A 20790-nucleotide genomic window follows, 5' to 3' on the forward strand; every position below is an offset into this window, starting at 1 on the left:
CCTATTGGTAATAGTACGTCAGAACCTGGACAGCTGAACTTTTGAGCTGAAGTCTGCAGGCTTAACTACAGCATGCAACTCTAGATAGGTAGAGCTAGACCAGTATATCAACACATGGCAGTATTACCGATTAGATGCTGCATTAACACTATACATTATGATTTGTGCAAATTGTTGCGAGCCAAGCCTCTGCAGCCCGTCACACAGAGAGGCTGTGCTCCCCCATGTCCGGCGGCTGTACGATGATAACTACAACGAGACTGGCAAGCATAAGAGCAAATGATACAAGAGATATTAGGATGATAGGCCCTCTAGATGCTGGGAATTTCCCCTTTAAAAGCCATTGCTGGGGCTGATAAAACCTCTGGTACCCCAATAACAATACCAGTATCGATATACCGATGAAGGTTATGCCGAGCGGCTTTCCCAGGCGTCTAAAATGCTGATTGGCTGCCTCATTGGCCAGAGAAGAGTTGAGCCGGAACAGTTGGGTGATGGCTATGCCGATCGAGGCGAATGCGAGGGAAGTCCGCATCCAAGCGAGGAATGTTCGTTCTGTTGTTGCACCCTCCATGTCAGTACTACGATTCCTCGCTAGCTATGAGAAATCGTCATGTCATACCCACGGCCAGATGATCCCTGGCAACACTGCCCTTGTTCTCCAGCTCGATCGACCAGAAGCCGTCCAAGGCGTCCCATAACCAGTGTTTCTTTTCGGCATCATGAACTGCTGTGCTCCCACTCTGACTCGCAGGATTCGCCTCAGACCGGGAGGATGGTTGACGTATACGTAGGCTCGACGTCGTCTGTGTGGCCTGGTAGTTCATGGTGTTCCTAGCCGCACCGAAGCTCGTTGTCTCGTCGGGTCCATCGACCTGGTCGGACATGGGAGGCTCATTGTCAAAAGGCATGCTGGGGCTCGATTTCGGAGAAAGGTCACGAAGGTTCATGGAGCTGGCGCGCCGTATGCCGACCTGGAGACGATTGGGAAATGGTCAGTCAGATCTCCCAAACTCTTCAGGGTCGGGTCTAGTGCATTTAGAGATGATTCCATCTTAGGCATAATCACATCAGACGAATGTGTGGATCGCAGCGGCGGGGCTAGAAGCTTAATTGCAGCTGAATTGCAGCTTGGCTTTTTCGCTAAACACTGATAGTGGCAGCGAGGGGAGACGAACCTCGAGAATGTCGTTGAGTCTGTCGTGGGTCGACTGGCGTGACGGCGACGTGCCGAAGCTTGTCGCACGCGGTAGTGAAGTCGGTATTTGCTGTCCCTGTAGCACGGGCTGCGCAGAGACGGTCCTCCGGGTCGGCGTGGACGGCTTGGCCGGACTGGAAGGTTCACCAGAAGCCATTGTCGTTAATGGAATGGCCAGCCTAGAATAAGGTTGTCGGTAACAGTGGCATGCGCATCCAGATTTGGCTTATCTCGTTCAACGTGGTCGAGTCTCAATCCGGCGCGTGCTGTGTCCCCGTCGCCCGATCGATGCACCAAGGTCGAAGCGCCTGCAGCAAGGTCCCCACAAGTGTGCTGCTCATCGGAACCAAAGACTCGATCTAGCCCAGGATCGACTTGACAAAGGCCGGCCGTTGAGGCAGGGTGGCTGACCGGCAAACGGTAATCTTGACTTAGCTAAGGTGTGGTGACACGGAATGATTCAACAATAGCACGAGATAGGTAACGTGCTTCGGGATTCAAGCATGAGTGCAGCCCAATGGCCACTTGCTCGGCACAGAATCAAACGAGAGTAGTCAAATATCTACAGATACAAGCCCGAATGCAGTGCCCGGTCGATAACTAGCCAAGCTGATCGCATGATCCCTTATTCTCATGCGAGCACGGAGTAAGCAGGTCCAAGCTAAGCTACGGGGTCTGCTAGGGAGTCTAGGAGGCTACCGTAGGCTGTGTCTATCAGCAAGGTACCTACCTCACTAAAGCTCGGCAGAAGGCAACCGCCAACCAGTAACAAAGTAGAAGCCCTGTAAGGGTTCACCAATGAGAGAGAGCGGGATTCTACGCCGCATTAGGTACCGATAGGTCTGTCTCTCGGTACTCGGTAGCGATCGCATCATACTTACTTCAAGTACATGCGTCTGCTCAAGCCATCCCGAGTCGCCATACCTAGGTAGGTACCGTATACAAAAGGCATCGGACACTATGACTGTGTCTAGCATCTGTTTCACCCTGGATTCTCGTCGGCTGTTAGGAATATGCTCTCCTGTCCTTCCTTAAGGTATCGGACAAACCACGCTCAATTTTCCGAGTTTACACCCCTAGGCAATGCTCAGCACCGCTGTTGCGGCGTAATAGTAGTTGATGGCTGCAATGATGACTGGGGGCTAGACGACAAGACATAGAAAAACCCGTTGTACGAAGTAATTTCTAAGCAGTGAAACCCCAATATAATACACGAAGTAATACGGCATATCAAGAATGGGGCTAAGTCTAATCGAAGATCAAGTACTTAAAAAGAAAAAGAAAGAAAAAAGTTGTTAGCCGCCGAGTTGTATGCCTTGCCTCGGTCTTAATACAACGTAAGCTATAACAAGGGCAGATAACTAGGCTTGGAACTTGATGCTATCCAGATTACTACAATGATCAATTAGGGCTACATGAGTCCTGACCAACCAACTTCTTCTCAGCTGTTGGTGGCTTGACTCGACTCTATACAACTACTCTACCAGCCCGGACCCGCCTAGGTCTCATGGATCTGTTTCAAAAAGCGAAATCTATATAACCTCACTTTCCAATATTGCCTGCATATCTTTGAATGATCATGAACAGCCTGCAATGGCCTTTTGTACAGCCGAAGTGCAAGGCGAACATTCTGCAAAAGGTTCGGGAGGAGACCCAAGTAACATATAATCATCGGTGACCCAGCGCAAAGACTACAAAAACAGCCTTACTACTTGGGAGTTAACAAGCAGTGCCATAACAATCACAGCGTGAAGAATCCACGAGGAGAGAGTTGGATTGCAGTCACAAACCAGCCCGCTGCTACCCCAGGCCCCACCTCGGCAGACCAGGACGGACCCTAGCCGGTAGTTCGACAGCAACAACCCAACACGAACACCTCTTCATTTGAAAGAAACAGAGGCCACGAGAGTGTGAGATAGGATCCGAAGCTACTAAGAGCTAACCCTTTATTTACATCATCATACCAAATCACAAATTGACTTCCCTTCGCCTAATCCACACAAACAATGATAACCCTCAACCCTACCCCCCTCAAGCCACAATCCCTCCCCTCAAAACTCATCTTAATCACCGCAGCAGCACTATGCATAACCATAAGCGCAGAACTCCTCATCCGCCCGGTCTTTAAATCTAGACATAACTCTCGATCGTCTCCACCACCATATATCCCATCTCCGGTTAAAACCCTCTCAAAGGCCGCTCTCAAGAAAGCGCCGTACCCGCCCGAGGACGCACTCCCGGGAGCCCGCGACGTCTCGACGCCGTACGGCTCGATCCGCGTGTACGAGTGGGGCCCCGAGGACGGAGAGTGCGTGCTCTTCGTGCACGGCATTAGCACTCCCGTTGTTGCGCTCGGAGAACTTGGACATGAGCTGGTGAAGAGAGGGTATAGGGTTATGCTGTTTGGTATGTTTGGCTTCGTCTCATGCCATAAACATAAAAATCACCCCTTTTCTTTACTTTTTTTTGGAACCTATTTTCTATTTATTTCTCTTTCGAAATATTCACTCTCCATCTATGTCACATCTCTCATTGTCAAGATTAACTCCTTTCCCGCTTGTAAAGATTAGGGTGGGGGGAAATCAGAATAGCAAATATCCATTGACGCCGAATAGAGTTTCCCGCGCGCAGTTCCTAATCAGTAAAAAACCACAGATCTCTTCGGCCGCGGGTACTCCGACGCCCCGTCCGACCTAACGTACGACGCGCGTCTCTACACAACACAAATCCTCCTGGTACTCGCTTCTTCCAAGCTTCCCTGGTCAAATTTCCATCTCGTAGGATACTCCCTCGGTGGCGGCCTCAGTGTCGCATTCACACGGTACTTCCCGCGTCTCCTACGCTCTCTGATCCTCATCGCTCCCTGCGGTTTCATCCGCGACAAACACGTGGGCTGGCGCAGTTGGCTGTATTACAATTCCGGGATATTACCCGAGTTTCTCGTAAAATACCTCGTGAGACGACGGATCCGTCCTGTTGTAGCGAAAAAGCCCACAGCAGCGGGAGCTGAGGATATCTTAGCTGCTGAAGGAGGTGAGAAACAAGGGCATAAGCGGAACGTCCGGGGGGACGGGGATTCTACCGGCGGCGCGGGGTGGGACAGCGCGCCGATCTCGAAGGCAAGGCCGGATGTGACAGTTTCGGACGTGGTGGCCTGGCAAGTAGATAGTCACGAGGGGTTCGTGATGGCGTTTCTAAGCACGATCCGCAATGCCCCTATTTACGCGCCCCAGGAGGATTGGCAAGCATTAGCGAGGATACTCCAGATTAGGCGGTGTACACGAAGTACTGGCATTCGCGCTGACGACGACGAAACGGAGTTTGAGGCCGGACTGAAAGGGGGCAAGATCTGCCTTGTGCTAGGGAAGGATGATGGCGTGATCGTCCCGGACGAGATGATCGAGGACACAACATCGGTGTTGGGTCGCGACGCATTTGAGTTTGTGGCCCTTGAGGGAGGACACGAGTTACCTTTTACATCAAGTGGCAGGGTCGCAGAGTCCATCGAAGGCTTCTGGAAAATTATATAGAGACATCGGGGCTTGATAAACTTTGAGATGGGTGGGAACAGGTACCAAGCGACAGGGAATATTTTGAAGCGTACACGTCAAGAAAGCAATAATTACCCTAGATTTGTAGCCGATGATTACCCTACGTGGAACGTGGTAATATAATTAAATTTATATCAGTTCGCGAGCCATATCTGACGGATGACAGAATAATTCATTAAATGGACGTTGCCGGGATAGTACGCTTATAAGAATAACTGCAATGGATTCATATATCAAAGATCTACTTCGACTAACACAGCATTGCTTGCGATAACATAAACGGTGAGAAAACTGGTGACACGCTGCTTTCGTACCTGTCGGATTTGAAATATACATGTACGTAAACCATATGCTCGTGTCACTATCAGTGGAGTTGACTTTACCTAAACTTGTAAAAAGTCGGGGTTGACAAAGATCGGCAGAAGTAGCCGAAGTATATTGCGCTCGCTCCTTACGCAAGACAGCGTTGTTATACCACTAAAGCGCGCACGATTCCTGCAAGATGCGCCTCATTTCATGGTAGAAGACGGCAGCAAATATGTCGTGAAGAAGTAAAATGTATGCTCGATGATATAATACCATTTTCGATTCAAGGGACAACCATGTGGAATGAAGCGCACGCAACCCAGTCTTATTGAAATCGAGTGAGTCAGGATGTACAGAGGGTCTTCGTAGAACATTGGTGTTGGTAACAATAAGACGCTGTACCGGGATAGCCGAAGTATATCCTAAACATGGAATCCCCCTACTTTGGTGCCGGGCTGCGATGTGATGCCTTAGACACTTTCAAACCTACCATGACGGTTTCTGAACACTGACCAACTATTGTATTCTGCGTGCTGTCGAGACTGCAGTAAATCGAAGAGCGGGCTCGACGTTCTTCAAATTCCAAGAGAGAATACAAATAATCTCATACTAGGCCGCTTTCAAGTCGGTTGGAGTATCTTTCGATGATCAACCGCTAAGTTATGCAGTAAGATACTAGTCAGTGTGGTATCAAGCGGTTAAAGAGTTCTTATATGATAGATGCCTGAGCATGATCCAGGGTACCCATCTTATGGGGCTCCGTTTCACGAGACGATGATGAGATGCATGCTGTGCTAGTGGGAAGTAGGCAACGGAAAGAAAGGCATACTTATTGCCACCAGCTCTTTGTATGCATACAAACAGCATGGCCAGATACAAGCAGTTAAGATAACTTCGTCATAGTACGACCTATCTAACATGCGTATCTACGCAATCAGGTCGTATCCAAGGAAATTGGATGGACATTACCTAATATGTGTTCTCTTCATACTGGGTGGTCACCCCCGTATAGCAGCGTGCTATGCCAACTAGGCCCTGGCATTTTCATGCCTAAATCTGTCCGACATACATTAGCAGAGGAGCGAAATAGATGGTGATGGTGGTGTGGGTATGGGGAAACCCCGTCCACTTTGTTCAACTAGTCACTTGGCGCAAACTTACTGTGGAATCGAGAAGACCAGTCAGAACCAGTCAAAAATACCCTACACGTACTCTGTGACGGTAAGCTTGACTCGACTTAAACTGGAGGCGGTCGAGGATACATGTAAGGCTACGGACGTGGTTAAGAGCTATGCGAACTACAGTATGTGGAGTCGTGAGAGTTGAATTGGTTGGACGATACTGGACAATACATAGATGGGTTGGAGTCTAGGGTGCATATGCCATCATTAGGTACATGGTATGCCAACCCCTGCTCAGACCTGCTGCTCCTAGGTATCCCTCTTTGATCGGCGGATTCTCTGAGTAAGGACCAAGACTGCGTGGCCGAGCCACGGATGCGCCGTCGACGGTACCGAATTACGTAGATCATAGGCTACATGAGAAGTGTAGATGGGATTGACAGAACGGAGAGGCTTCCGTCAACAGTTGACACTACTACAAGCCAACTCCTCACTCTACTGGGGCGATGACTGAGCATTGAATGGAAAGGGCACTTGGATGGGTAGAGAGTGAGATGGAGGTGAGCCACTCCTCGTCATCCCAGTCTGATCCCCAGAGAGTGGGCAATGGATCTACATATCCATGATGGATGTTTTCAAGGAGATACTCACTCTGCTCACTCTTCTGTTCAGCACTGGCTATTCATTTCTATAACGGTAGATAGATAGTCTGTTGTTGCCACCGTCGATATTGCTCTATTGGCTGCTCAGTCCAGTAACAACTGACGTCTTTCCCCCTTACATCCCTCGGCTTAGGTCCAGTGAATCGTAATTGAGACGGCCATGATCGCAAGCAACACAACGTAGGGAGACAGCCATAACGTAGGTAGACAGACGCAACTGATTGGAGAAAGAGAGGGCTGATTGAAAGTCTGATTGGAGATGAAAGGAGGGGCACCGTGGTAGCAAATCAGGCGAAGCAGAATGAGGCAGGGATTGGCTCCAAAACACTCCAAACGCCCCTCTACAGTAAGGGACCCCCTGCCGACAGCGCTAGCGTGCTGCAGTCTACCGAGTTCTATGAAGTACCTACCTAGGTAGCTACAGACAGACTACAGACTAGCTACCAGAGTGGGTGCTGCACCTACCCCGCAAATCTATCGAGGGTCTGGATGACATGTGACGTCGACGAGCTGTAGCAGGAGTGCTCGCCATGTACCTACTGTACATCACTGATATAAATCATTGAACCTTACCCGGTTGCTCCCCGGTTCCCTACTTTTCTGTCTTTGTCTTTGTCTTTGGGGGCAGTAGGGGTTGTGGTAGGAGCTTCCAGCGTGGTCGAGTACCCCGGGTACAGAGGCAGGTACTTATGTATGTATCTTATGTATGTATGTATTGGACATGATAGATACCTACCTACCGTCTATGTATGTAGGTAGTTGCTGTCTACAGTAAAGTGTGCAGGTCTGACCGGTCGTGCTTTGCACCACCGGCTTCGGCCGATGTACCTAGGTAAGTATGTATGTACCATGTAACACTACCTCTCACCTGATATGATGACTCCCTACCCCTTTCGAATGGCCGTTTCATCAGATATTGAAAATCAGCATTTCATCCAGATAGACAAGTAGGTAGATACCTACTCTAAGTATGTAGGTATCCACTAGAGGATGCTATTAAGTAGTAGTAGGTAGGCTGGAGATGGAGGCAGGAGATGGGGGCAAGGATACCCCTTGCGCCATGTTGAGATGCATCCACCATCTATCTGGGCAGCATCTGGGTAGGCACATGTTTTCGTGGCAGGCAATCGGACGAGGCATCGAACGACTATATCATGTCTCCTACCTACGTGGACCGCGTCAATGCTACAGTGCATTACCACTTTCTCTCTCTCTTTCTCTCTCTCTCTCTATCTCTTAATCGCCTTTTTATGACTTCCAACTTCATATCATTTCATATCATTTCATATCTACTCATATCTACTTTGATTCTATCGAGCAGATCTAATCCAACCCAACTCAACCCAACCCAATCCAATCCTTGATCAACCCCCACACAAGCTCTATCATCACGATCCCCCCTTTCAAACAACCATCATCTCAGCCTACTGCCTATCTAGTCTTCCACACCTCAGCTAGAAGCAGCTAAAAGAAGCTTAAGTAATTGGTTCGAATTGTACTGGAGGGCTCTCTTTTCCCTGTAGTACCTTCCCGTTAGCCATCGAGCTATAGCAACCTTTAGCCTAAGGCTCAGCCAAAGTCCAAGATAAGGACCTTGCCGACAACACCTTTCTAGACCCCCTTAACATTCCTTCTTTGCCTCTCTGGCTGCTCCAGTCTACCCTTCAAAGGCTTGAGCTTAGGTACTCGTCCACCCATCCCTAGTACGACTAGTACGACTAGCCCATTTTACCCCGCTCGCCTTGTCCCAGACCCCATCATCCCAGCGCCAAACGCCGCCGTCGGATTCCAGCTAGCCTCTCCTTAGGTGTTGAACACCAACTTCATTTCTCCCTGCATTCGAGTCAGCAACGCACACCCTGCTCCTGTCACGAAGCGTACGGCTTTAGACGAACAGACAGACAAGGTTTGGCAGGTTTCTGATCAGGTTTCCATGCTCCTGTATCCCGCAAGTCAAAGCAAAGTGCCGGCTGTCGCATCTGGCGTCACAACGTCACACGGTTTGCCTGGGCCTTCGTACGATACATGATTCCATGCAGCCAGACAAAGGACCATCTCTTCCGATCGACTGTTTCACGACCCCAACTTACCTGTCGACTGCCTCGACACCACCGGACCGCCTGCCTTACACATAAACCTTGCACATAAACCACGCTCTCCCCATCTCTCTCCTCTTCTTTCATCATCGTCCACTGCCACAAACGTGTCGCGTGCCTGTACTACCACCCCAACTTGAACAACCACGTTAACAATCACCACTACCACCTACAACCATCGCATCACCATTGACTACTACCACTACTTCTTGTTCTTGATCAATCAATACAAAAGTCATTGGCCCTTTTTAATTGTGCAACTTCGGCCGGCTCGAACTCTTGTCGGAACTACTTCAGCCTGAACTTCGGTTCACCCTCTGTATCACTATGTCGAACGACAACTCAAGCAACGGACAATCCCACGAGCGTCGTGGCTCTGTCACCTCTGCTGCCTTCTCCAACCTATTCCACCGTAGTAACTCGGTTTCAGCCTCTGGGAATGGAAGTGGTGGTCGTGAGTCCGTGTCAGCTGCTGCCGCGCGGGATCAACGTCGACGACTCTCTGTAACCACGCTGGGCCTGTCAGGTTCCTCACCGTCGTCAGCAACCACTCCCTTTGGTATTCGCCGGGGCAGCATCTCCACCAACTACTCAGATTCCATCGACGAAAATGCAATTGATGACGATGAGCCGGCTAAGATGCCAACCACCTCCCCCTTTGCTCGTCGCACAAGCTTTGGTGCTCAGGCCATGCGCAACATGCGAACTGGCCAAACAAGTCCCGGTTCTGGTAGGCCAACCCAACGGGCTAGACGAACCTCCTTTGCAGCCCCACGCCCATCACCACCTTCCAGTACTTCATCCTTCGCTTCCAGGAGGATGAGCGTCTCTCAGGCAAGCAACACACTATCCGCAAGAACAGCTTCTGACATGCTTTCCGCTCGCTCAGACAACGGTTACAATTGGACTGAGCAGCTTAGATCTCGTGCTGAAAGCAGCGTTACCGGCCACCGTCCTGCTTTTGGTCCCACAGCCATACCTGGCTCGCCCCCGCGTCCTACACCTCATGACCGTGCCAAGTCAGTCTCTGACATGCCAACACCGCCGAGACAGCCTGAGGTTATGAAGTCCAGACAACCCGAGCGGCCAAAGCCAGACTATATGCAGGAGCGTATCCTCAAGGGCGATTTCTACATGGATTGATAACCGGTGGCTAGAGGTCCTAGATGAATCTACGAAATGAAATCATATTTCAGTTTGCCCATGGTGGTAGACATGGACTGCTCTACCATTCCAGTTTACATCACTTACAGCAATCCCCTTTCATTGCTCCATTTTTCGGAGCTTGTTGCTTCTCTCCATTGGCCGCGTTGATGTGTAAGCTGAAAACTGTTACGGAAACAAGATTTGCCCAACTCACACTAGCGTTCAAAGATGAAAACATCAAGGGTACTTCACCTGTACCTATCTATGAAAGTTGAACTCGGCCAACCCGGCGAATTATGTGCTCAAGCGCTTCAAGGCGCAATTGGCTGTTTCACAATTTGTGCTCAAAATTTGGCTTGGGATTGAAATGATGGATGGAGTACGGTAACGGCACTATGCCCAAGAGCTTTATTTTCTTCCCCATTTTCCAAGGGACAGGACGGACAGGCGTCGCGGTATGAAATGTTCAATGTACCTACATGTACAATATGAAATGGACGAGGGACGAGGGACGAGGATGCCGATTGACGGGATTATTCATCCACACTTTTGGTAGGCATAAATTGCCGGACAATGCGCCAGATGAAACCTAGGCTGCATTATGTATGAACGAAACGAAACGAAATATCTGCAGATATGTTTCATTACGGGTAGCTAACAACAAGATTGAGATGATTCAACTTCAAAAACTCTTATGATGATTGTGTTGGGACTTATATTCGCCCATGTCGTATTGATTTATTTTCGTTGATTACCGAGTATCAATGTCAATATCTTGCCCCGCTATCCTATTCCATCGTCTTCTATACAAGTTTCACGCACGTCAAGAATCACAAGCGCTAGAAAAGCACTCACTCAAGGCAAAGAGATGCACAATCGAGCAGTGTAATCGGCATTCATCCTATTTGAGTAGAAATCCTGTTTATAAAAAAGCACGCCAGCCCTCAGGCTGACTATCTCGCTATCTATTTAACTACTCATGATAATAACCACAGGAATCCTTCAACCAGACCAGACAATCCCCAAGTCCCTAGTACGCCAAATATGAATATTTTGAGTATACACACTTGCTCCGGCGCGGTGAAGATTATGCTAACAATATTAAGCGATGATGATGAATGAGTTCCAATCTCTTAACTCCCGCACTCCCGCTAATATTATTAAAGCCCAGATCTTGAAATGAGGATAGAAACAGATGTTATACAGTACGGGGACGCAATAAACACGATCGCTGACAAATGCAGTGACAAACCAAAAGCGTCACCTTGCCTCGGAAGAAACACGGAAAAGAACATTTCTGCCGTAGGGGTACAATGTAAATAGCCGAGCGCTGGAAAAGGCCGTGAGAGGGTGGTTGTTGGAACGAGGAAAGTTATGAGGTAGTTGTCTCTAAGGATTTGGAAATAAGTAATAGCTCCTATCCCACTATAAAACGACAATGCCCAGAAGGAAGCAGCGCGGGAGGGTGTGCAACGGGCTAGTACCCCGGGAATTCATCCCTGCTGTTCGCAGAGAAATCATCCGGGAGGGGAGCCATTAAATTAGTGTCGTTCTGCGCCATCATGCGCCAGCTGTTCTCATAGTTGGCCCAGTCGCTGGGACTATTGCCGCCAAATCCTGTCAGCGTGAGGTCCATAGCTTGCTCGAAGCCGTCGCCCATACTCAGGTAGTTCATGTCGCCTCCGAAGGGTCCGGCCATCCAGGGCATGTTGCTGAGCGGCTGGCCCGTTGATCCTACTGTTGCAGGCGCTGATGTCGGCAGACCCGAGTTCGGACCATACATGTACGGCAATTGGGACCCGGGACCCATCCAGTTCGAATAGTTCGAGGTGTTGTTCGGGTTAGAAGCTGATTGTGTTCTGTTGTAGTGAGAAGAATTTCGGGTAGGACCGTTCCCTGTGGCTATTTCGGAAAGCAATTGAAGCGGGGTGTTAGCCGAGTTGTACTCGGGCTGGGTCTTGACATGTGGCTGTTGATAGTGAGATGTGTTGGGGCTGGACTCGCTGTCCTGAGAATTGGGCCGCTGATTTGCGACAGAGTTACTTCGAGAAGCTTGCGTCTTCAAGGCATTATCTAAGTTTTTATCACCGTTCTGGCGGCCTTGTTGACCCTTATGAAACCAATTGCGCACCGTGTCTAGAACCATGAGGAACTTGCTCGCAGGACGAGATTTATCTGAGGCTGCCGTATCCCGAAACTTGCCGTAGAGGCTATCGAGATATTCCGCAACCTTCATGTTATCCTTGTTAATTACTTTCCCAAGCTCGGAATTAGGTGAGGTGGCACTGAAGTAGATCTTGATAAGCACGACTACTGCGTACGAAACCCGGACTAGATTGAATATAGGCAAGCAGCGAATAGTTGACTCATCGAGGGCTAGAAAGGTCTCGAAAATTCCGTCTATCGCCGTGAGACAGGAAGACAGCGCACTAATGTGGGCGGGGGTGAGACTGTCATTTAGGCCAGGAATTGGGTCGCGTAGTGCTTCGGCGCTGGATGGTGCCGTTCTTTCTTCGTTGGTCTGCAGCGCGATCTCGTGCATATACAGACTCATGACGCTGAAGCTGAGGAGAAGTGACGCTGGGGTTGGTTAGCGAAGTCATGATATGGCTGGGTAGCAACACGCTTACGTTGTTTGTCTTCCTCTCGTATGCTCTCGCTGTACTTCACCAGGTCTCTCTCGAATCCTCGCAGCGCATATTGCACTTTCTGTTCCGTAATATTGATAAAAACGCTAGGGTCGTCCATTGAAAACTGAATGCCTACTTCTTCAGCCAGGCGGTGAGTCCACACTAAATGACAAAGATATTTGTCACTAGGCGCCGCTTCAGGCGATGACTCGAGAATATCCATGCACTCCGTCATGAATGACTGCCACCTAATTAGATTTGGACGATGCAAGGCCATGGCGACGTTGGAGGCTAGAAAATACACGGCCAACCATGTTCGGCGTGATTCAATGGAGGAGGAATCCGGGAGAGGGTGTTTCCGGAAGGGGTGATCTCGCCAAGTATAGGGGATTAAGCTAGACTTGGGACTATTCTTCCTCCTTCCCAGGCCCATGTCTAGGGCCATAACAGCAGCAAGGTGAACCATCTGGTAGAACTTGAGCTCCTCAAAATGCTCCGGTGGAAAGTACCACACTACGCTCACTATAATAGCCTGTACTAATTCTAGGCTCTTGTTGCCGCGCATGATAATCTTGTCGGCAAAGATTTGCATCAGCTCCTTGACTAGCTGGCGTTGCATGTTAGGCGTTTCCGAAGAAGCGACCGACATGATGGAGAGGAAAAGTATGGGTCTTGTCATCCGGATCTCAGCTGCAGTGGTGCCGGACGGGAAGACAACAGCTGGGAGGTGAATAGCCATAGAGTCAGTATATCTTTTAAAGAGAGCGGCCATTTGGTCAATGGTGATGATTCCCCGATCCACAATATCGGACCAAGACTGCTCCTCGCCAGAAGCTAAGGTCCGCTTCGCGCCCAGGTTCTTCTGCTCATCCGATTCGATATCCTTGGTGGCATCGAATTTCCGTTTTTGAGCGGCCAGCCCTGGTTGGGGCGGCGAGGGCTTCCGACCGTCTCTGACATGGTCCATGGGAGGAAACATGGGCGGACCCCACTCTCGCGCGATTCTTGTATTTTCGTCTTCTACGGCAGAGTGATTAGGAGGAGGATGCGTTGTTGACGTCGGTTGTGATTGTGCCCCTCCTGCGTTGCTCCTACTGGCGTGCAGACTCGCCGTCAAAGCGTCGATCTTCTTCTCCAGCTCAGCGACACGACTGTCAGTCTTCTTCTGCCTTTTCCGCGTTGGTTGTGTGACTAGACATTCCCGCCCGGCTTTCGCACATCGCTTGCAAGGACCGTCTGGGTTGAGCGGGTCAGGCTCACATTTGACTTTCAGACCGCGACAAGCTTCACAAGCACGGGGGCGCTTGGGATCGTTGGGATCGTGTGGGGTCGCCGAGGCGGTAGTGGGAGTAGGAGCAATGGCGACGGTATTAGTTGGTGTGTTGAGAGGGTGCGGATAGGTACTGTGGGACGGAGTGTGAGGCGGAACGTTGGGAGTTGTAGTCGTGTTTAGAGGCGGCAGCTGTTGCTGCGGCGATGAAGCATCTAGGGATGCATCTTCACTATCGGTGGCTGTGGTCGCATTGGAGGCGGCAACAGTGGTGATGTTATTGCTCGGGTCTTTAGCTGGATCGTTCACAACGACTGAAATGGAATCCTCGCGTGACTCGCGAAGACGGGAGTCCAAAGAAGTAGACTCCATGGCCGGCGCGGGCGGAGTAAGTGGACTCGATTAGCACCACGGCTCCAGCTCAGGTGTTGGGTGGATTTGGCCGCTGGCTAGGTCCACGGCAGAGAGAGGCGCCGATAGACGAATCTCACGGAGTCTAGAGAACCGGACGCCGACGGGGACGGGGCGAGAAAGGGAGGGAATGGAGAGTGGAGGGCAGCCATCCTACCCGTCCATTCCATCAGTCACAGTCACCCATGATCCATGATGGGAGTTTGGCTGCTGTTACTTGCTATGTGTTACCTGAATCTTGTTACCTCTTCCTACAATGTGTTGTTTGTTACTGGTACAGCTGCGGTGGAGCTTGACACTTCTCCCGACCTACAGTACCTACCGTACTGTATGTACAGTAGCGCTTGCATACGACGGTCACGAATAAAATGTTACCCAATGTTACGGTATGTTACCTGCTCCAGTGCCACGCGTTTTGTTTCATCTCGTACCGTGAATGGCGTGGCTGGAACCGGGGTGTCGGTTATGATACCCTGCTTCATCCTTCCCGTCGGCTAGTCTTGCCGGAATTTCGCCAAGGAGTGCGGCCTGTAGATCTACCGACAGACAATGATGATTTGGACCAAGTGGAGTGGCCTCTATTTGCATGTTTCACAGCATCAAGTCATCCCATGCAAAGGAAACGTAACACAGACGACGACGACGACGACGTCTGAGAAGTCGTGCACACTCTGTGGATTGAAATAGCCTTCATTGACTGATAACACTGGCCACAGACGAACCGTTTCACTATCTCACGAATAAGCCCATACAGATGTCAAACGGCCTGCCTACCTTGTGTTGTTTGGGCCTTTTCTGTCTTAGAAAATGGCGATTGCGTTGGGCGGCGAACCGATCAGACCTGGGATATTCAACGGCGCCGAAGAGAGCAGGAAACTGTACCGTCCAGACGCTTTGCAATGGGCTGAGAGAGCTTTAAGATCCCACAGCTCACCAATTGGCATGCCGAACATGGCGAGCAACCAAGGATGGAGTACTAACAGTTGGAATATCACGTCAGCAATCTATACGCTGTGCAATGGGGGCGTCGTCTACGAGGGCATGTCTGCCTCTCCGGCTTTGATACGTGATGTGCGTTGCTTCGAGGCTTACCCAAATCCGTGTGTGTTGCCACCGAGCCGTCTTCCTTCACCGGAGGGAGCGATTCGAATGCCCATGCGTCTCCAGCCACAGCAGCGAAATGCTTATTCCAGAGCCATTTGGCAGTTTCAACGGTCCCATGTACTGACGAGCTACAGTTAGTTTGCCATTCACTAGTAGCGCGAACAACAAGAAATAGAAAGAATCGTGTGGGTTCTGGATAGGATAATGCAACTCACCGCCTGCTATCTTCGCACCCTGCAATTTTGCAAATAATTCTGGCGTCGGGGCCTGGAGATATTCTGTCAAACCAGTACGGACGATGAGAACGTCACCGTGCCGGAACTCAACACCCTGATCCTTGGCTATTGTTTCTATATCCTCCACCGTAATACGATGACCGTCGAGTGGATGGGCGATAGCATCATCGCCTGTCTTCCCCTCGGCCCGTGCCTTTTCCTCTGCCCATTCCTTGAAATCGATCAGAACACCTCGAGCGACGAGCCCGCCGGCAGCATGCCAGTGATCCAGTGTTGGCGTCGTGTTTGAGGCTGTGTTCGATGCTGCTAGTCCCTCCTTGGTCACCTTGATGCCGTTATATGCGAGACCGGAAGGTTGGTGGTGCCAGTGCACCAGACTGTCCCATTGACTGCTGAGTTGCGTGTTGAAATGGATCTCATCATCCCACCCTGCACCTTCGGATAAGCCTATTTCCTTCAAGGTCACCTGTTTGTGAACGGGTTGCATCCTCCCCGGCAGGGGAAAGCCCATGGCATTGAGTGGCCAGCTGCAGGCAACGCATTAATAAAAAGTAAGTTGGACCAGAAACCGAGAGATGAGCTCTTGAAACTCACTTAAGAGATATTGAGACCCCATCTCTGGCCTCAAAGCATGCCGCTTTGACGACATCTGTGGTCAGGAGATTTAGAGTTCCTAGCAAATCCTTTTTACCGTCTTTGTCGAAGACACCCCATGCACAGCCTTGAGGCATTCCCTTCACTTCGGGAAGGTCATCGAAGTCTGGAACTTCCGGGGTACCCATCTTCCAATTTGTTCAATTTTGGAATTCGAAGGTACTAGTTGTAGGTGGACGTCTACACATAATACTTTCTGGGTCGGCTATGGGTATACTTAAGTAAGACTAGGTAGCACCCCCTACCCATCACCACTCCTGGCAGCTACTTTCTGACACCCCCGTTACCGCATGACCAATCTATCTGTGCCTCGTTATACCATGCACACTATTATGCAGGCTGTATACCTGCATACTAAAATAATTGCTGTTAGCTAGATCAAACATCCATCGTCGTACCGCGGGCTCGCTTAGAGGTGCGGGGCAGGCGGTCTAGGTTCACCCTACTTAATTCATACGATACTAGGTACCTCGACTACTACTGTACACATGATACCCCAACAATACTTCCCATCGTGGCCAGGGCGTGAAGAACAACACATGTTCTTGGCAAATTCCTGAATAACTACACGCCATATTGATATTGATGAGCACATCGCCTTCCTCCCATGGGCTGTGCACCGAAGCGTTTGAAGACCAAAACATTTACCCTTGCCTCGGTCGTGTAGAGACTGTTTCATTGGCCGAACCGCGCTGCCATAAACCGAATACGCGCTGAAGGGAGAAGGGGTAGCAAGGGGTGGCTGAAGTCTTATTGCTTGCACGCGGGGTCAAGCAACGAACTCCATGCACATATGCATGTGAACTCGTGGATGTTGAGGCGGTGAAAGAAAAAAGTGAGGGACTCTGCACTGAGTACAGAGGTGTTGAGTCTCTCACTTTTTTCTTTCACCGCCTCGGATGTCACTCTCCGGGAGTACAGTTACCGAGGAGCGAGTTATGCAATCTGAGCAGATATGGAATGAATTCGCCACATCACTCGTTTCCCAATGTCATTCTTGCGAGTCATCCCCGCAAGCCGGGGCTACGCTAGTTCCAAGGGTACTGGACAGTCTTTATGATTGTCGTTTCTGGAAGACTCTTAGCACCTTGTCGATACACTAAAGCAACAAGTTGCTGCCATATGTAAGTGGATAACACACTACGGACAGGGGTAGAGCGGTTAACCTAGACTAGGTAGGTAGTTAAGGATCATCGGTCGCCTTACAGTAGGCCTGACATCGCACCAGGGAAGACACTTGTCCAAAGACTTGCCAGGCCATCCTTGGCGCACAAGCTTGGGTAGTTCTCACCGAGATTTGTATAATTTATGATAAGCATAACTCTATACGCGGAATGCCCAGAAGACAGCGTCTAACGCAAGAGATAGATAGAATAGTAAGGCCGGACACCTACAGTATAAAGCAATCAGGATGGGGCTTGATCACAATTTCCAATTTATGCGTACTACCGTAAGACTGGTGATGGTGCTACCGGTCTTGTGGATCCAGGGTATCCGGTTGGACTCCACAACACCTGGCGTATTCGGGTGAGAAGGATTGGAGATATATTCAGCCGTAGTCCTCTCAGTTACCGCTGAGAGCGACCCCGATTCGTCTGGAGCAAGTATACAGCTCTCTTTGTCACCGCCACCATGGCCGCTGAATTCGGCCAAGTTCAACAGAAATACGCCGAGGAAGCACAGAAGCGTGTGAAGGAAGAAGGCCTTGCGCAGTTTCAAGTATTGAAAAAGAGCGACAATGATCGTCTGCGTCACCTTGTCGACGATATCTGGGCCGACCACGCGGCTCTTGACGCGCAAACTCCTGCTCTCAAAACGGGCGATTCCCCCAAGTTCCTGATCGCTGGTGGCGGTCTTGGCGGCATCACATCAGCTGTTCGGCTTATTCAGCAAGGGTTTACGCCTGATCAGATACGGCTCGTTGAGACCGCCGGCGGAGTTGGCGGCACAGTATGTATCCACTGGAGTCATTTTCTCCCTATTCTAGTTACTCCCAGAGGCCATAGTTGCCTATCAAAGGGCACAAGTGTGACTCAAGAGTACGCAGAACTTCCGAAACTTTTACCTAAAAGAGTAATTACTGACTCCAGCGGTTGTAGTGGTATTGGAACCGATATCCAGGTTTGCACTGCGATGTTGAGTCGTATATATACTTGCCTCTCTTAGAAGAAATGGGCTTCATGCCCTCGCACAAGTATGCCGCTGGGGCCGAAATCCGGCATTACTTCGAAGATGTGGTCAAAAAGTACGATCTAGCGGACAAGATTCTCTTCCGAGCGCAAGTGGACAAGATCGAGTGGGACGATGAAGCCCGTCAATACAAGGTTGAGTTGACCGCTCGGCGAGGACCAAAGGGGGATGAGAAGAGTTCCCTCTCGGTTACTGCTGAGTACGTCTACATGACAGCTGGCCTACTAACGACGCCACAAATACCCAAAGTCGGTGGTGTCGGCTTTGAGGGATTCCAGGGAGATATATTCCACACGTCGTTGTGGAACTACGATGTCACAGGCGGCTCGTCGGAAGAGCCTTTTCCAGAACTGTCCAAGCTAGCCGGTAAACGAGTCGGAATCGTCGGTACAGGCGCGACAGCCATCCAGGTGGTACCATTCCTCGCAAAATATGTCAAGGAACTTTACGTCTTCCAGCGCACGCCAAGCTCCGTCTTCTCGCGCGGTCAGAAGCCGACGGACCCCAATGAGTGGGCTACTTCTATAGCTAATGGGAAGGGATGGTCCCAGAAACGCATCCGCAACTTTGTACAGGCGATGGCAGATGGCTTACCGGAAGGAGTCCCCAATCTCGTTGATGACGAGTGGACGCATCTTGGCTCTTACCGTGCGCTTACAGGCGACAGAGAATTTGGTGCTATTGCGCCAGAGAAGGCTTCCGAAGTGGTCGGCCACTTCCTGCAGGTCGATACCCCAACTACTGCGCGGGTACGCCAGCGCGTCAAGGACATTGTAAAGGACCCGGAGACGGCTGAGAAGCTGACACCGTGGTATCCTACGTGGTGCAAACGACCAACCTACAGCGACATGTACCTCCAAGCCTACAACGAACCGCACGTGCATCTCGTGGATACGGACGGTAAGGGTGTGGACAGCATTACAACCTCCGGGATCGTCGCCAACGGCACCGAAATCCCACTCGATATCATTGTCTTGAGCACGGGCTACGTCACGCCTGCCATCGACGGCGGCGACCCGTCTGTCCGCGCCGGGATCAAGGTGCTGGGCCGAAACGGGCGGGATCTCTCCGAGAAGTTCTTCACGGAGGGCGTGTCGACGCTCTACGGCGTCGCGTCCAATGGATTCCCGAACCTGTTCTGGCTGGGTCCCTCGCAGGGCCCCATCAGCGCGAATCACGCCGCGGCGCTAGACACGTTGGCCAAACTAGCGGCATACATGGTCGGTGAGAGCCATGCCAAAGTCGGCGACAAGTCGAAGACGCAGAGACGTGTCACTACTGAGATCGACGCCGCCGCCGAGATGAACTGGGGCTACCGCATAATGCAGGGCGCAGCGCGGTTCGCTACCATCTCCGTCTGCACGCCGAGCTATCTGACTGCCGAGACTGGGCCCGGAGATTCCACCAAGGGGAAGAGCATGGAGGAACTCGTTAAGCTGGCAAAGAGATCGCCCTGGAGCAGTGGCTTCCCTGCGTTTCTGGACATGTTGGACGATTTTTATAAAAAGGGTGAGCTGGAGGGTGTGATTGCCAGTGTCGCCTAGGTATTTAATGCAATTTTCAGTTGAGTTCGCTAATTGAATATCCGTTGAGGCTGCACAAGACCATAACTCAAGATATGCGGACGTTGTGACAAGGGCTCTTGTAGAGGGCTTGGAACTTAGTCATATTCATTAATAATCGACTAGGGGTCTCTAGGGCCTTGGTTTCTCTCTCCCTCTCCTGGAGTGGGAGATTCCTTAGCTATTTATGCTTATTCAAGCTTTATACAATTTATAACTCCCTTTTGTTTATTAGGTATTCATGCCTTAACTATTGGTCTTCTTATAGCTAATAAATTATTCTTATTTAATTGCTTATAGCTTTACTTTCTTTTAAAAGTAATATCGGTTATCTTTAGTTTTAAAGTTTTAATTATATAATACTATTTTCTTCCTTTTTAATGCTTAACTTTAAATATAATTCAACCTTTTAAATAGATTATAAGTTTAAAGTTATAATAGTTTAAGGATCCATTAATTTATTTAAGTTTTATTAATAGAATTATTTAATAAAAGCTTTTATATTAATATTATTTATATATTTATATAGTTTTTAAATCTAATATTTTTTAATTAATTAACCTTTTTATTTAATTAAGTACTTTATATTCCTTTAAATTTTTAAAAAGTTCTTAATTTTTTTTATTTAATAGTTTTTAAACTTTATTAAAAGT

The 20790-nt window shown here is 49.8% G+C and overlaps 6 protein-coding genes across 6 annotated transcripts; 3 read left to right on the forward strand and 3 right to left on the reverse strand.

Moving 5' to 3' along the window:
• Positions 1-107: 107 nt before the first annotated feature.
• Positions 108-1355, reverse strand: F5B22DRAFT_637807 (uncharacterized protein; the record flags this gene model as incomplete). Its single annotated transcript, XM_047977491.1, has 4 exons — positions 108-137; positions 242-555; positions 623-974; positions 1179-1355. 4 exons carry the CDS (start codon positions 1353-1355, stop codon positions 108-110), a joined length of 873 nt encoding a protein of 290 aa, XP_047828849.1.
• Positions 1356-2776: 1421 nt separating this feature from the next.
• On the forward strand, positions 2777-4933 carry F5B22DRAFT_615371 (alpha/beta-hydrolase). The gene is made up of 2 exons (XM_047975529.1): positions 2777-3604; positions 3854-4933. The coding sequence occupies exons 1-2, from the start codon at positions 3205-3207 to the stop codon at positions 4726-4728; spliced, it is 1275 nt and encodes a 424-aa protein (XP_047828850.1). The 5' UTR covers positions 2777-3204; the 3' UTR covers positions 4729-4933.
• Positions 4934-9261: 4328 nt separating this feature from the next.
• On the forward strand, positions 9262-10077 carry F5B22DRAFT_637809 (uncharacterized protein; the record flags this gene model as incomplete). Its single annotated transcript, XM_047977492.1, has 1 exon — positions 9262-10077. The coding sequence occupies one exon, from the start codon at positions 9262-9264 to the stop codon at positions 10075-10077; it is 816 nt and encodes a 271-aa protein (XP_047828851.1).
• Positions 10078-11295: 1218 nt separating this feature from the next.
• F5B22DRAFT_307752 (uncharacterized protein) lies at positions 11296-14467 on the reverse strand. The gene is made up of 2 exons (XM_047970597.1): positions 12711-14467; positions 11296-12660 (listed from the first exon to the last, which is right to left on the reverse strand). The coding sequence occupies exons 1-2, from the start codon at positions 14350-14352 to the stop codon at positions 11558-11560; spliced, it is 2745 nt and encodes a 914-aa protein (XP_047828852.1). The 5' UTR covers positions 14353-14467; the 3' UTR covers positions 11296-11557.
• A 573-nt stretch (positions 14468-15040) lies between these two features.
• On the reverse strand, positions 15041-16674 carry F5B22DRAFT_307750 (putative cyclase-domain-containing protein). Its single transcript, XM_047970596.1, has 4 exons — positions 16326-16674; positions 15711-16258; positions 15484-15615; positions 15041-15367 (listed from the first exon to the last, which is right to left on the reverse strand). The coding sequence occupies exons 1-4, from the start codon at positions 16511-16513 to the stop codon at positions 15192-15194; spliced, it is 1044 nt and encodes a 347-aa protein (XP_047828853.1). The 5' UTR covers positions 16514-16674; the 3' UTR covers positions 15041-15191.
• Positions 16675-18017: 1343 nt separating this feature from the next.
• F5B22DRAFT_648670 (uncharacterized protein) lies at positions 18018-20119 on the forward strand (the record flags this gene model as incomplete). The annotated part of the gene is made up of 2 exons (XM_047979051.1): positions 18018-18335; positions 18485-20119. The coding sequence occupies 2 exons, from the start codon at positions 18018-18020 to the stop codon at positions 20117-20119; spliced, it is 1953 nt and encodes a 650-aa protein (XP_047828854.1).
• Positions 20120-20790: the final 671 nt, after the last annotated feature.

This window comes from Xylaria bambusicola (assembly GCF_022495145.1).
Source record: "Xylaria bambusicola strain CBS 139988 unplaced genomic scaffold F5B22scaffold_35, whole genome shotgun sequence".
In the NCBI taxonomy this organism is placed as follows: domain Eukaryota; kingdom Fungi; phylum Ascomycota; class Sordariomycetes; order Xylariales; family Xylariaceae; genus Xylaria; species Xylaria bambusicola.

Coding starts and splice junctions, on each gene's coding strand:
- F5B22DRAFT_307752 (XM_047970597.1), bottom strand. CDS start 14,352: ATGGAGTCTACTTCTTTGGACTCCCGTCTTCGCGAGTCACGCGAGGAT. Junction 12,661..12,710: donor ACGAGAGGAAGACAAACAAC/GTAAGCGTGTTG, acceptor AACCAACCCCAG/CGTCACTTCTCCTCAGCTTC.
- F5B22DRAFT_615371 (XM_047975529.1), top strand. CDS start 3,205: ATGATAACCCTCAACCCTACCCCCCTCAAGCCACAATCCCTCCCCTCA. Junction 3,605..3,853: donor GTATAGGGTTATGCTGTTTG/GTATGTTTGGCT, acceptor AAAAAACCACAG/ATCTCTTCGGCCGCGGGTAC.
- F5B22DRAFT_307750 (XM_047970596.1), bottom strand. CDS start 16,513: ATGGGTACCCCGGAAGTTCCAGACTTCGATGACCTTCCCGAAGTGAAG. Junction 16,259..16,325: donor GGGGTCTCAATATCTCTTAA/GTGAGTTTCAAG, acceptor CGTTGCCTGCAG/CTGGCCACTCAATGCCATGG. Junction 15,616..15,710: donor GGGTGCGAAGATAGCAGGCG/GTGAGTTGCATT, acceptor GTAGCTCGTCAG/TACATGGGACCGTTGAAACT.